The following is a 15,460-nucleotide window of genomic DNA, read 5'->3' on the forward strand; positions in this document are numbered from 1 at the left end:
AGGACAGATTTAAAGTGGAGGCTGATTAGTTCTTGATTAGTAAGGGGCTCAAAGGTTTTGGGGAGAAGGCAGGAGAAAAAATATTGGCCATGCTGCAAATGGATGGAGAAACTCAATGGCCAAAATGGTATTAAAGTGCCCCTACATTTTGCAAACTTCTATGAGGAAGCAAAGAGGATCTCAAAAATCAGCTGCAACCAGAGCGTCTCCACACCTCTGTCACCTGTATGAAAAGACCGTTGCGCACAAATGAATCTGCCAGCCTCATTCACCGCACCACACTATGGTCTAGATGTCACGGGCACAACAATGAGTGGTCAACAACAACAGCTAACTCTTTGTTATGATGTGTTAAAGTAGGACAAAATACTGTGCAATAACATGGACTGCTCAATGTAAATCTCTCTAAATCTTACTCTGCTTCCAACTCCCTGACTGAAACCACTCTGGATAGAAACCAAAAGTTGCCTGTCATCTCATTGAAGTAAAATCAACCCAGGCTCAATGCCAAAGGAATTACCGTTAGAAAGTTAGCGAGCTTGAATAAGGCCAAACAATTCAATGATTGTGAAGCTGTTTTCAGAACGGAATGATTTTTATTGCGAAAGTCATCTAAATACCTTTATACAGGTACACAATCCTTTATCCAGAACCTTTGGGGGACAGTGTGTTCTGAATTTTGGATTTTTCCAGATTTTGGAAAGCCAGATTTAAGCCCACCCGAATTGTGCTGCCGTATCCACCCCCACCTCCTTCCAGTCGCCCTGCCGTCTTCCCCTACCCCCTCTCGACTGCCCGACTCATGCTGCCGGTCTCCCCCATCGCCCGTCTGACTCACGCTGGCGGTCTCCCCCCTTTGCCTGCCCGACTCACGCTGTTGGTCTCTGCCTGCCCGACTCGCGCTGCCAGTCTCTGCCCGCCCGACTCACGCTGCCAGTCTCCCGGCTACCCAACTCACTCTACTGGTCTCTCGGCTGCCTGACTCGTGCTGCCAGTCTCTGCCCGCCTGACTTGTGCTACTGCCTCTCTACCCACTTGCCGGATTTTGGAGCTTTCCGAATTTTAGGTGTCTGGATAAAGGATCGTGTACCTGTACTATAGGATGAAGGGGCATTCTGGAAGGTTTGTTTTCAGTCTGTTGTCTCAGAAGATGAGTGTGACACTCTGATTTGTTTTTGGAGGAATATGAATATTTTCTACCGCTGACATTTTTCATCATTTGTAATTCAGAAAGGAAAAATCATGAATACTTTTGAAATGGGTTTTGACCAATTCGATCCCCATCTCCGGATAGGACATCATTCAAATTGGCTGAACCAGAACTCGTGGAAGTTGATAGATGCAGCAATCATTTTAGGATATCTCATTAAACTGAAGGTTTCCCACACTTTGTATGGATGTGGAAAATGAGTAGACACGTGACTGGACTAACAATCCAGGGTGGAGTGAAACATGATAGACTGCAGACGCTGCGGGTTCCTCCAGCAACTTTGTGTTAACCATCCAGGCTCTTGGACTAATACCCCAGAGAAAAGAGTACATAGAGACTGCTAAATCTCGCTGCAACAATAAAGGGTCAAACGCTTTTAAACTCAGCAAGCCACGTTATCTGTTCTTCACTCTACACAACTCCATTAAAGCTTTCACACTCCTGCTCAACCCTGCCTGCGCCACCCCATTCGTTGCTTCCCACGCGTGATAACGTTTCTGCAGTCAATTAAATAAATTTGGAATGAAAAAGCCAGCCTCAATAACAGTGACCATGACTGACCAGTGGGTGGTCAGTCAAATCCATCTGGTTCACCATTGATGAAAATCCACAGTAATGTGATCAGTTCTAATTGTGCTCTGAAGAAACAAGGTATCCATACATCAGATTCGCAAAGAGTGTGTGGAGAAGGATGTGAGGGTCCTTGCCACGATTCATTCACGTGACAGCTGGCCAGAGGACTCTTTCATCTATGGGCTATTCCCAGGGACACACGCGGAGTCCGACATCCAGAACTGCTGGAAGACCATCAACTTGGTGAAAGACGCACTTGGATCTGTCCCAAGCCTGTTGATTTTGCAACATTCTAAGATGTTGATGAGGGAATACTGCTGACAAGCACATTCCAGACTGCAGGAGTACGTGCTGAGGGACGCATTGAGGCTTGGTGCGGCCAATGCAGGGTTGCTGTGGGGAAGGACCACAGTCTAAAGTCCTCCCATTACAGGGCACTGAAGGGCTGAGACTGAGGGGAAGCCCCTCAAACGCCAAGGTGGGGTGGGGGGAGGGAGAAACGACAAGATGCCACAGTGGTGGTAACGGGGTATTGAGAGAACAAATGTAACAATGTACATTGATGAGAATGTATAGATATGACTGATATTATGAGTGTAAAGAGTATTGAATGGCTATTTTGTTCGTAAATAATTCATTATGAATAAAGAATATTTTTGGAAAAAAAAATGAGGTATGGACACATCTGAAGCAGAGTTATGAATGGGCATCAACACTGGTCTTCCTGATGAGCCTCCCATCATCTGGATGAATGAGGATGTGTTAGTCATTGAGGCATAGAGTGTGGACAAAGGCTCTTTGGTCCAACCTGTACACACGGACCAAAATATTGACACACATGCTTATCCTGAAGATCCCGCCAGGGAAGGCGACCATGGTAGTAGACTCAGTGGCTGAAGGACCCTATGGGGGGGGGGGTGGTTAACCATGGCAGCGGACCAGCGAGGGAGCTGCTGAGGGTCCTGTATCTTAATCTTTGCTCTATAAAGTACACTGTCTGACCTGCTGAGTTTCTCCAGCATCATGTTTTTACTTCAATCACTGTGTCTGGAGACTTTCGTGTTTTACTTAATGAGAATGGTGACAGGACTGGGGGTAGGGAAACATGAATTATAAAGAGAGACTGGATTGGCTTGGACTTTTCTCCCTGGAGCGTAAGAGGCTGGAGGTGGGGGTAACCTAATAGAGGTTGATAAAATCCTGTGGGGCATGGATAAGGTAAATATAGTCATTGTCTTTTTTTCAGAGTAGGTGAATCTAAAACTAGAGAACATACATTTAGGGTGAAAAGAGAAAGATTTAAAAGGGGACGTGGGGCATTTCATCACACAGATGGTGATGGGTCTATGGAACGAGTTGCCAAAGGGAGTGGTCAAGGTGGGGACAATTGTTACAGTGAAAAAAAATATCTAGACAGGTACATGGATGGACGGGATACATAAAGGTGCTGGAGAGACTCAGCAGGTCACACAGCTTCCATAGGAAGTAAAGGGTAATCAACGTTTCGGGCCTGGGCCCTAACCCATATCTGGCGGAGGGCCCAGGTCCAAATTGTTGGTTACCCTTTACTCCCTATGGATGTTGTGTGAGTTTCTCCAGAATCTTTGTGTGTTACGCTCGACACCAGCATCTGCAGACATGTTTGTTTAACAAAGGTACACGGACAGGAAAGGTTTAGAGCAGAGGTTCCAACCTTATTTTTATCAGTCATATACCATCTTAAAGAATCTTTTACTCACCACAGAGCACCTGTGGCATAGGATGCCATAGGAGCCCTGTGTTTAGTAAGGAATTACTTAAGGTGGTATGTGAGTGAAAAGGTTGAGAAACACTGGTTTAGAGGGATATGGGGCAAAAGAAGGCAAATGGGACTTGGTTGTTTGGTTTGAGCAAGATGGGGTGAAGGGCCTGTTTTCATGTTGTGGAACCCTGACTCTATGCCTGTTACAGCCAACTTTAAGGAGACGAGTCCTTGGTTTAAGGTACTCCAGACAGCATAGCGATCCCTTTATAAAGAATGTCCAGATTACACACCCTCGAGCTGTACCTGTGAGAAAACCTATCTCTGAGAGCCATGGATGGACAATATCTTACTCTGGATTTGAATCTGTCGACCCCTCTTTCTCTCAAAGGCCTTCAGAATTTTCCCAGTGGATGGACAGCAGGTCAACCAATTGGGAGTCCTATGGTTTGCTATCTTCCAATTACAGTTGACCAGAGGATCGATGTGGAGCATGAGGGGGACCCTACTAACCCTACTTTTATGGCAAATGTTGCTGAAGTTTGGGTCATTGTGTTATCTCTTTTTAAGTAGACTCTGTTTGCTGATCTCTCTGCCTTCCAACTCATCTGTTAACAGATGGGGAAGTGGAGTGCCAGTGCTAAATCTAGTGAAAATGAAGATTAACAAGAGTGCTTTAAATTTCTGTCTTTTGATGAGATTGGCAATGGCACTCATCAGCATACATAACAGAAGACACGTTCCCCATTTGACCGAACACCGGGCAGGACTGTTTGACCATAGCTCTGCCTTCAATAGTTGTGGTGCTAAACAGTGGGGACCTTGGTGCTCCAAAATTGGTGGATCTGGAAAGCATCTCCTGAGGAGATGGTTCAATGGACTGATCCCGTTCATCAGTAAAAAGCAGAATTAACTGGATACCTTTTGGCTGTTGGTCTGGACTCCGCCCCCTCCCATTCTTTCCTCTTTCTCTCTACTCCTTAATTTAGATCCCTGCCTGCTTTATGCTTCTACCTTGAAGGCCTCAGTCCCAAAACAAAGGTAATATATATTTACCTCTTATGTATGCTGCGAGACCGGCAGAGTTCCTCCAGCATTTCTGTGTATTTTTACTACAATCTTAGTGTCTGCAGAATTTGTGTTTCACTCCTCAGTCTTTCAAAGAGCAAGCACATGCAGGATGGGCCATATAGTCTAGTGTTTGTCCCACCAAGAGCCTCTTGATGTCACGGTCATTCTATTTACAGGATGCTGAGTCTGCAGCTTTCATTAGAAACACTGATATAAAAGACTAATTAACCTTGTGCAATGCTTGATGTATTATTTCACCCCGACCCATAAAATGAGCAATAATTGTAACTTTTTTTTAACCAATTCTCATGAACTAAAGATTCCGTTTTGTCTTGTTATGCCACTCTATCACCCATCTCCCATAACTGGCCTGCCCTACCCCGGTCCTTTCTCCCGATTTTGGGGTACGGCCCCCTTTGTTCTCCCTCGCTGTCCTCCAGGTGGTGCATCTTCTAGGCTGGGCTGTCATCGGGAGGCAGAGCAGGGGTCCCGACCTTCTTCCCTGGGGTAAGGAGATGGGTGCGGACTCTCACTGAGAGAGAGAGCAGCCTCCCACTGCCGCTCTTTGAGGCTGAAACACAGAAATGAGAGGGGGTCATGAGGAAAAGTTACGTGAGAGTGGGGAAACATTGCAGCCCTTCCCAGTGGGCCCCTGATGGGGTTCCTGAACCATCAGGACGAGCCGATTCCCAGTGTCCAGGGATGCAAAAGCTAGGAGCCACAGCCAGGTCCATCACAAGCTCTGACCCCTCCATCCAGTGAACTCATCCATGTGAAGTGCTGCCTCAAGAAGGCAGCCAACATCATAAGGGACCCTCATTGACCCGGTAACAATTCTTCTCACTGCTAACTTCAGGCAAAAGCTACAGAAGCCTGAACACCAGGATCTCTAGGTTCAAGAACAGTTTCTTTCCAACACCCATCTGGCTCTTGAACCTCTCCATGTTACACTAATCAGGATCTGCTTCCACACCAATGACTACCTGCACAATCGCTTTTTGGTACTAGGATCACCGTGAATATTTATCATTTACCTAATGCATTTATTGCCTCGTTTAATTTAATTCAATAAGTTTACTTGTAAAGTTTTTCTTCATAAGTACCTCTTTGACTGCAGCAAGGAAGAACTTTGGGGCACATGTACATTGTACAACGTGTATGACAATGAACCCATTATCATTATCTGTCAGTGAACATGATCGCCTCATGGTGTCATGACCAATGTAATAGCAGGTGTGGGGGACGCAGAGAGAGGCAGATAGGTTTAAATTTATTCTTTAAATTTAAATTTTATTTACAACATGGCAGAAGCCGATTTTGGCCATCTAAACCTGTGCCATTCAATCAACCTAAACCCCCGGTGCATTTTGAACAGTGGGAAGATACTGGAGCCCATGTGGAAAACCCACACAGAAATGGGGAGAACGTATAAACTCCTTGTGGGATTCTAACCCAGGTTGCCGGTGCTGTAATAGCATCACACTAACCACTCCGCCGACCATACTGCCCATCATAGCAGGTGAGCTTATTGGAGCCAGATGCACGATACAGATAGGCTAAGTGAGTGGGCAAGGGTCTGGTGGAGTACAATTTTTGTCATCCACATTGGAAGTAAAGATAATAGATCAGACTATTACTTTAATGGTGGAAAATTAGTTGAAAGAGTTAGTTGAACATTTTCAACATTTCAGAAACACCCAAGGTTTTTAATAGTGTTTGATAGCTGGTTAAGCAAAGCAAAAACTGTCAATGTTTCTGCGTCTCTGGGGGGTGTTGCATCTTCTAGATCTCCCATGTGATAGCACATGAAGCCCTCACAAATTTGGGCCAAAGGGCCTCTACTGTGCTCTACTGTTCTACATTGTAAAGATGGGACTGGATCTAGAAGGGAGTGGATCCAGGAAACCCGAATGTAGATGGAATACCAGTCTTCCAAAGGATTGAAAAGTAGACATGGAGAACCAGTTTACACTGAGCTTGTTCCAAGTAGAAGCAGGAAGATGAAGGATTGTTTGGGGCTCTTGCCCCACCAGTGCCTCGGGGTCCAGATGTATATGACCCCCACAACCCCACCCCATCCTCTCCCCATAACCTCTGACCCCATAGCACTCATCCCTCCCAGAGCCTACATGCCTCTAACTTTCCCAGTGTCAAAGGAGCACTTTCTGCCCTGGGAGTCTTCAAGGTTTCACCTCCTATTGAAATTCTTCCAGTTATTCCTGAACTGCTTCTCCATTTCTATTCCATTTATCTGTGACTCAATATTGGAAGTAGGCTATTTGGCACAACCAGCCCGTGCTGGTGCTAATGCCCTACTCCAGTCATCCCATCTTTCCCCATCTCAGGTTCTCATCGTGACTCTCCGTTTCCATTCCCCCCTCCTCTGCTTGTCCAACCTCCCCTCAAGCCCATTGATTCTATCTGCTCCCATCACACCCTGTGGAGCTCTCTGGGTAGAGGAGTATCCCAAGAATTCCCTGCTGGATTTGCCAGTGATCAGTATAGTCTATGGAGTCTCAATAAATGTCAAATCCCTCAGCAATTGTAACTCGAAATTTCCATCCTTCCCTATAATCCATTCACTTCCTATCATCACAGCCTCCAATCCCACAACCCTCATCCCTCATCCTCTCTTTCCCTGTAACCTCTGACCTTCAAACCCTCATCCCTACCTTTCGCCATAACCTTTGACCTCCACAACCCTCACCACTCCCTCTCCTTGTAACCTCTGACCTCCACAACCTTAACTCCACTCTCCTTGTAAACTTTGACCTCCACAACCATCACCCCTCCCTCTCCCCATAACCTCTGACCCTGTAACCTTCACCCCTCCCTATCCCTGACCCTACAACCTCACCCCTCCCTCTTCCTGTAACCTTTGACCTTACATCCCTCACCCCCCCTCCCTGTGACCTCCAATCCTACAATCATTAGCCATTCATACCCCACTTCTGAGCCCATTCTTCTCCCATCCCCAAAACCCCTGACCTTACAACCCCACTTCTCCTGTCACTTCTTATCCAACACTACTCTATCCTTATAATGTCTGACCCTATGTCTGTTGTCCATCCATATCCCTGTGACCTCTTACTAATAATCGTCCCTCTTCAGAACCTCATTCTGCCCTCCAGAGACCATACTTATCACTACTAAATCCAGCAGGAAATTCCTGGGAAACTCCTCTCCCCAGGGAACTCCCACAGGGAGTGATGGGAGCAGATAGGATCGATGGGCTTGTGGTAAGGTTGAACAAGCAGAAGAGGGGGAAGGGGATGGAGGGTCACACTGAGAATCTGAAATGGGGAAAGGTTGTAGCACCAACATGGACTGGTTGGGCCAAATGGGCTGCTTCCACAATCCTGTGTACATTAGGTTTCTCTTCGATTTGAAACTCATTTCTTCCAAGATTTTCTCCAGATGAAGTACTATTGTCCAAAATCCCCTGACCGATTATTCATCATATTAATGAAGAGAGCTGTAATAAATCCATAAAGAAACTCTATAATTTGAATAGAATTCTTTGGATGGAATAACACATTTCTGGATCTTTATTACAGTTGAACTTTGCGGATTTATGGTACAGCATTATTTTGGGATTGATGAATTAATCAATCAACTCTGCTGAAGACACTTGTGACTCGTTCTGCCACGGAGGCTGTGACATCTGATCCCCAGCACGGAGCAAGATGTACCCCTTCCTGACTTGAGGGACTGGGAAAACTAAGCCTGTGTTCCTTGGAGTGTTGCAGGTTATTGAGGTCTAACATCATGAGGGGCAGAAGTAAGGTGAATTATCTGCTTCCTAGAGTGGGAGAATCTGAGAAAAGAGGGTACAACATGAAGGGGGGGGGGTGGTCAGGAGTTGGAAGAGGGTGGTGGGCACATGGAACGAGTTGTGAAGCCACGGTGGTGGAGGCAGCTTCCTTTAAGAAACACATGGATAACTCTATAGATGGGAGGGGATTAGAGTCAAGTCAAGTTTATTGTCATCCGATTGCACAAGTACAACCTGATGAAACAGTGTTCTCCAGTCAGTGCAAAACACACAGACACACAACCAGACATAACACACATACAGGCAAACAATACAAATGCAACGACAAGTATTATTATCATCTATAAAAATAAATAAATAAACCTTATTTTGTACAATGAGAGTCTAGGATGGTTAGTGGGAGCCGTTCCTTGCGTCGTTCAGCATTCTCACTGCCCATGGGAAGAAGAATAGCCTGGTGGTGCTGGCTCTGATCCTCCTGTATCTCTTCCCTGATGGGAGAAGCTGAAAGATACTGTGTGCAGGCTGGAAAGGGGTCCTCAATAATTTAGTGCACATCAGACAATGATCTCTGCAGATCACATTGATGGAGTTGGGAGAGGGAGCCTCCAGTGATCCTCTCTGCCATTCTTATGGTCCTGTGGATTAACCTCTGATCCATTTCTCTGCAGCAACCCTACCACACTGTGATGCAGTTGGCCAGGACACTCTCAATAGAGCTCCTGTAGAAGGTCGACATAATGGTGGCCAGTAGCTTTGCCTGCTTCAGCCTTCTTAGGAAATGCAGTTGCTGTTGTGCTTTCCTGACAAGGGAGGAGATGCTGAATGTCCACGAAAGGTCACTCGTTAAGTGAATTCCAAGGAACTTGGTGCTCTCCACTCTTTCTCCCAGAGTTTTTGATGGTGGTCGTTCCTTGTCCTCCTGAAGTTCATGATTATCTCCTTTGTCTAGTCCACATTGAGACTCAAGGTATTACTCTCGCACCTTTTCACAAGATTTTCCACCTCTTCTCTGTAGTATGACTCATTGTTGTTGCTGAAGAAGCCAACTACTGTTGTATCATCTAAAAACTTGACACTGTTGGAACTTGATGTGGCGATGCAGTCGTGGGTCAGTAGCATGAACAGGAGTGGGTTGAACACACAGCCCTGAAGTGCACCAGTGCTTAGTGTGATGGTAGTCTGTATAGTTCTTCAGTACTCGACCAGGTATGTTGACTGCTCCTGCCGCCTTGTGAGGGTTCACCTTGGATAGAGTTCTCCTCTTCTCGGCCGCAGGGGACACGGAGCTTTCTTTGGCATCATCCTGTTCTTCTCAACAAACCGTGCGGTGTTCAGTCCATCTGGAAGGGAGGCGTCATGATCTTTAATTCACAAGATTGACTTGTGATCTGTTATAGTCCTGATTCCTTGCCACCTGCATCTCTAATTGCTGGTGTGGCACAGTTGCCTGTGGATATTCTGTGTGTACCCTTGCTTTGGCTTCCAGATTGCATGGGAGAGTTCACCCCTGGCTGATCTTAGTGCCATCTTATCCCATGTCTTGAAGGCAGCATCACAAGCTCTGAGAAGGACCTGGATCTCTGCATCTGGTTAGCTAATCATTGAGCTCACCTACTCCTTTATGTTTACATGACCATTGTAGGAGGCTGCGTCCCTGAAAGAGCTCCAGTCTTGCAGGGCTGCTATGTGCCCCACCCCCACACTCCTGGCCACGTCCTGATCTCCCTGCAAACTGACCTAGTTTGCTTTGCCAGTGGTCTGTGCACTGGGGTTAGTAGGATAGCTATGATCCGAGTAACCAAGGTGGGGGTAAGGTGAAGACTTGTATGTACCAGGGATGTTGACGTACTCCTGATCCAAGGTGTTCTCTCCTCTGATGGCGAAGTTCACATGCTGTTGAAACTGCAGTAAGACTGTTTTCAGGTTGGCATGACTGAAGTCGCTGGCAACAATCATGGTACTGTCAGCGTGGGAAGTCTGGGTTTTGCAGATAGCACCAAAAAGCTCCTTCATGGCTTCACTCTCGTCAGCTGAAGGCAGAACACAGACTGCGGCAATCAGCATGGCTGAGAATTCCATGGGCAGGTAGAGAGACTGCATGTCACCAAGAGGTACTCTATCTCTGCTGTGCAGAAGGTCTTCCCAATGGAGGGGTATGTGTCTAGTGAAGGTAAGTGGAGTGAAAGCAAAAGGGTACTTTGTTTGGTGTGGACACGCTGGACCTGTTCTTGTGGAATTTCCAAAGGAGTCACTCTCAGGGCTCCAGTCAGGGTGAAAATTTCAGAAGGCCTTTTGGGAGTCATTCCATCCAGATAGTGGGAATTCTGTGCTTTATTAATGATAGAGAAGTGTTGCATTTTGGAAGGACAAACTAAGGAAGGACATACATGGTGAATGGTGGGGCACTGAGGTGTGTGGTAGAATAAAGGGATCTGGGAACACAGATACATAATTCTCTTTAAGTGGCATCACAGGTAGATAGGGTTGTAAATAGAGCTTTTGGCATATTGGCCTTCATAAATCAAAGTATTGAGTATAGGAGCTGGGATGTTATGGTAAAGTAGTATAAGACGTTGGTGAGGCCAAATCTGGGGTATTGTGTGCAATAATGAGAGCAGAGAAGATTTACAGGACATTGCCCAGACTTCAGGAACTGAGTTACAGGGAAAGGTTAAACAGGTTAGGACTTTATTCACTGGAGCATAGAAGAATAGAGATTTGATAGAGGTATTGAAAATTATAAGGTGGATAGGCAGAGAAAATGCAGGTAGGCTTTTTACACTGAGGGTAGGTGAGATACAAACCAGAAGACATGGGTTAAGAGTGAAAGGGGAAAGGTTTAGGGGGAACGTGAGGGGGAAATTTCTTCAGAGAGTGGTGGGAGTGTTGTATCTGCCAGCTAAGGTGGAGAATGTGGGCTCAATTTTAACATTTAAGAAGAATTTGGACAGGTACATGGATGGGAGAGGTATGGAGGGCTATGGACTGGATTCAGGTCTGTGGGTCTAGTCAAAAAAAATGGTTTGGCACAGACTAGAAGAGCTAAAGGGGCCTGTTTCTGTGCTTTAGTGTTCTATAGTTCTATCAGAGGGGAAAGAAAGTGTGATGGTTGGTGAGAGAATGGGAGGTCAAGGGTAGGTTGGAGGAAGTATATGAGCCAGGAAAGAAGGAAGAGTGAGAGTTGGACAAAATGAGTGCAAGGAAATGAGGGGTTCTTTGATGGGACAGCCATTGCCTCTGACTACCTGACTTTCAATCTACTTCAGTATTTAACCTAGGTTAGGGTGATTAGATTAATAATTGAGGTTAGGTAAGACAAGAACTGGAGGACATGGGTCAAGAGTGAAAGGGGAAATATTCAAAAGGAACATTAGGGGGAACCTCTTCACACAGAGTGGTGAGAGTGAGGAACGGGGTGCCAGCTGAAGTGGTGAATGTTCAAGGTTCAAGGTTCCTTTTATTGTCCTGCAATAATACATTAAAATGTTACATACATGATATAATTTAACCTTTGTCTGCCTTAAGGCAAACAAAGAGTCGCCTTGAGTATTCCCCGGCGCCCCTAACATTAAGAGAAAGAGAAGCAAAGGGAAGTCCCTTCAGAATCACTGAGTGTCCGTGGATTCGCTTCCAGCTCCCGCAGCCTCTGCAGCCGCATAGACTCTTATTTGATCAGCAACCCGAGCTCCAGATCCAAATCTCCGACATGATCAGGAAGCCTTCAGTGCCTGAGGCTCCTTCGGGAGCCCTTCTTGCCCTCAGCAACCTCTTGAATCTCAGCTCCAATACCTGGTTCCTGTAGGTCAGTCTCCAGCAGCTCACAGTCTGTGTGGGTCCCTCAACCGCAAGCCACACACAACCTTTATGGGTCCTTCAGTCACTGAACCCCTCACTGGTCCGCTACCGTGGTTATTGACCTCTAGGGTCATCTCCTCTGCTTTTCCTTCTCAACATGGACTTGATTTTAACGTCGAAGAAATATTTGGATAGGTACATGGATGGGAGGGGTATGAAGGGCTATAGTCTGGGTGCAGGTCAGTGGAACTAAACAGAATAACAGTTCACCACAGACTAGATGGGCTGAAGGGCCTCTATCTCTGCTATAGTTCTATGGTAAGTACTTTCGTGACAGTGAGAGATTTATGTGCACTAATTAGCACAGTGACATAGCTAATAGAGCCTCTACCTCACTTCTCCAGAGACCCAGGTTTGAACCCAACCTCCAACACTGTTGAGTGGAGCTTGCACGCTCCCCCGTGACTCTGTAGGTTTTCCCACAGGCACTCCAGATTTCCTCCTGCATCTTGAAGACATGTGGGTCGGTGGGTTGTGGTGAACTACCCTGAGTTTGTGGGTGAGCGGTAGAATCTGTGGGGTGAGGGGGGAAGCTTGATGGGAATGTGGAGGGAATAAAATGAGTTGAGGTCACAGGCTCAAAATTAGAGGGCGAGCCATTCTGGAGAGAGTCAAGAAACTTCTTCAAGAGGGTAATAAATCTTCAGATTCTAGGTTGTGGGGCCACTTAAACCAGTCATTCTCAACCATTTCCCAGCATCAGTATATCCCTCAGTAAATAACTAGACAAGATTGCAGATGTGATCTTGCCGGAATTCTGTATAATTTGAAGTTTTACGACCTGTTATTGCATTATCAGCCAACATCAACAAAAAAAAATCCTGGCTTGGCCCAGCTCCCACAGACTAAATCCTAATGCATTTCACGTCTGTGGTAAAATGGTAACACAAAAAATAATGGATTCCTTTCTATAATCTCCCACTGAGCTTGCTAGGCTGACCAGTTCTGTAAGTGCTCAGTTTAAATTTTACTATTTTTACATGATAAGAAAAATTTTAAATTTTATTTACTGCATGGCAGAGGCCAATCCCAGCCATTTAAACCAGTGCCACCCAATTACACCCCAATTAACCTATAGCCACCGTACATTTTGCAGGGTGGGAAGAAACCCGACCATCCAGAGGAAACCCATGAAAACACGGGGAGAATGTACAAACTTCTTACAGACAGTGCAGTTGCTGGTGTTGAAATAGCATTGTGCTAACTGCTACGCTAACCATTCACCGCCTTCTGCGGTTGTTTCACTAGGTTTTCCTTTGGAGATGTGTGGCTTCCAAGGAACTGGGTCCTTTGCATGAATTGCAGGTGAAAATGTGGGCAAGGGTTAGTCTCAAAGAAGGACATGGAATCCTACAGCACAGAAACAGGCCCTTTGGCCTACCCCTTCTATGGTGACCTTGTACATATCTACCCGATGACAATGGTGATGAACTTATTGTCATACACATTGCACGATGTGCATATGCACCGGAATTCTTACTTGCTGCAGTGGAACAGGTACTTCATGAAAAAAACAATTACAATAGCTGGGCGGCACGGTTAGCGTGGCAGTTAGCGCAACCCCTATTACAGTGTCAATCGGGAGTTTGTACGTTCTCCCAGTGTCTGCGTGGGTTTCCTCTCACTGTTTAAAAATGTACAGGGGTTGTAAGTCAAATGGGGTATTTGGGCAGAATGGACTCGTAGGCTGGTAGGGCTTGTTAGATTAAAAAAAATAGTCTGCAATATAGTAAATTGATGTGAGCTAATAAATACAAAAGATGGATAACAAATATTCATCGTTACCATGCAAAAAAACATGGCGTCACAATAGTGCAGACAGTCATTTTGTGGTGTCGGAGCCGTCCCTGATTAGTGTAACAAGGGGAGGTTCAAGAGCCTGATTAGGGGCTGGAGAGAAACGAATCATTTTCAGTCCTATTTGTCCTGCTATCTTCTGTGCCCTATGACCACTTTGCTAGATGCTGCGAACACAGAACAGTCCAGACCAGGGACAGGCCCTTTGGCCCACATGTCTGTGCTGAACGTGTTGCCAAATCAAACTAAATTTCTGCAGCCTGCATGTGATCCATCTCCCTCCACCCCCTGCATATTTATGTGTCTATCTAGAATAGTGCTTCTCAATCGTTTTTTTCCCAACACACATACCTCCTTAAGTATATTGTAGATGCTCTCTGGTTATTAAGGGATTACTTAAGGTGAAATGTGAGTTGAAAGAAAGATTGAGGACCACTGGTCAAGAAGCCTCTTAAACACCACTATTGTTTCTGTTTCCACCTCTACTCCTGACAGCCCGTTCTGGGCACCCACCACTCTGCGTAAAATACTTGCACCTCCCTTCTCCTTTAACCTTCAACTCCCCCCCCCCACTTTAGATGCACATCCTCTGGGACTCTACACCCTACCCCTGGCCCCCCGGAACGGTGGTGGGTCACATAGATATTTTTTATGTAGTTGGTAAGAGAGAAGAACAAAACCTTGCCTGCTTTACAGGTAAGGGGTCCATAAACCTAAGGGGGATGTGGCCGCAAAAAAGGTTGAGAATGGCTGCTCTAGTGTTTTAAATTCTGACTATCCACCCTATGTCTCACATAATTTTATAAACCTCTATCAAGTCTCCCCTCAACCTCCGACGCTCCTGAGGAAACAACCCAGGCTTGTCCAACCTCTTCCCATCACACCCTCTAAACTAGGCAATGCTCCGGTAAATCTTCTCAGTGCCCTTTCAAAATCCCCCTCATCCTTCCTGTAATGAGGGTGACCAGAACTGCACACAGTTCTCCAAGTGCAGCTGAACCAGTTTTATATTGCTGCAGTATGACCTTCTTTCTCATACATAAAGTCCAATGAAGCTAAGTATATCACGTCTCCTTTACCACCCTATCTACTTGGGTGGCCGCTCTCAATAATCTATGGTCCTAGACCCCAAGATCCTTCTGCACACCAATGCCATTCAGAGTCTTGCCATTAAATGTATATTTTCTTCCCTCCCAACATTTGCTCTAAAGGTTGTCATGGCCGAAGGGTGATAGTGGGAACGAGCTCCCACTGCTGCACAAATGCTCTTCATGGTGTGTGACTCAAGCAGCCTCTGACAACCAAGTCCATCTCCTGACCTTCATGTGTGGCATAGTTTTTATGGCCGGTGGAGCTGTTCACACTAACAGGAGAAGGGCAAAGGCAGGCCACTGGCACCTTGAAACCAGCTGCTCCAGACAGATGGGGGTTGTTA

General features: G+C 46.0%; 1 protein-coding gene across 5 annotated transcripts in view; it reads right to left on the reverse strand.

Annotated features, from left to right (window-relative positions):
• Nucleotides 1–800: 800 nt before the first annotated feature.
• LOC138744343 (zinc finger matrin-type protein 4) overlaps nt 801–15,460 on the reverse strand; it is a 196,231-nt gene continuing 181,571 nt past the window's right edge. For all 5 annotated transcript variants that reach the window (XM_069900326.1, XM_069900324.1, XM_069900325.1 and 2 more), the window contains one exon: nt 801–5,166. In XM_069900326.1, the coding sequence (XP_069756427.1) occupies nt 5,061–5,166 (106 nt within the window). In that variant the 3' untranslated portion in view covers nt 801–5,060. The remainder of the gene's footprint in view (nt 5,167–15,460) is intronic.

Source organism: Narcine bancroftii, chromosome 10, assembly GCF_036971445.1.
Source record: "Narcine bancroftii isolate sNarBan1 chromosome 10, sNarBan1.hap1, whole genome shotgun sequence".
Lineage (NCBI taxonomy): Eukaryota > Metazoa > Chordata > Chondrichthyes > Torpediniformes > Narcinidae > Narcine > Narcine bancroftii.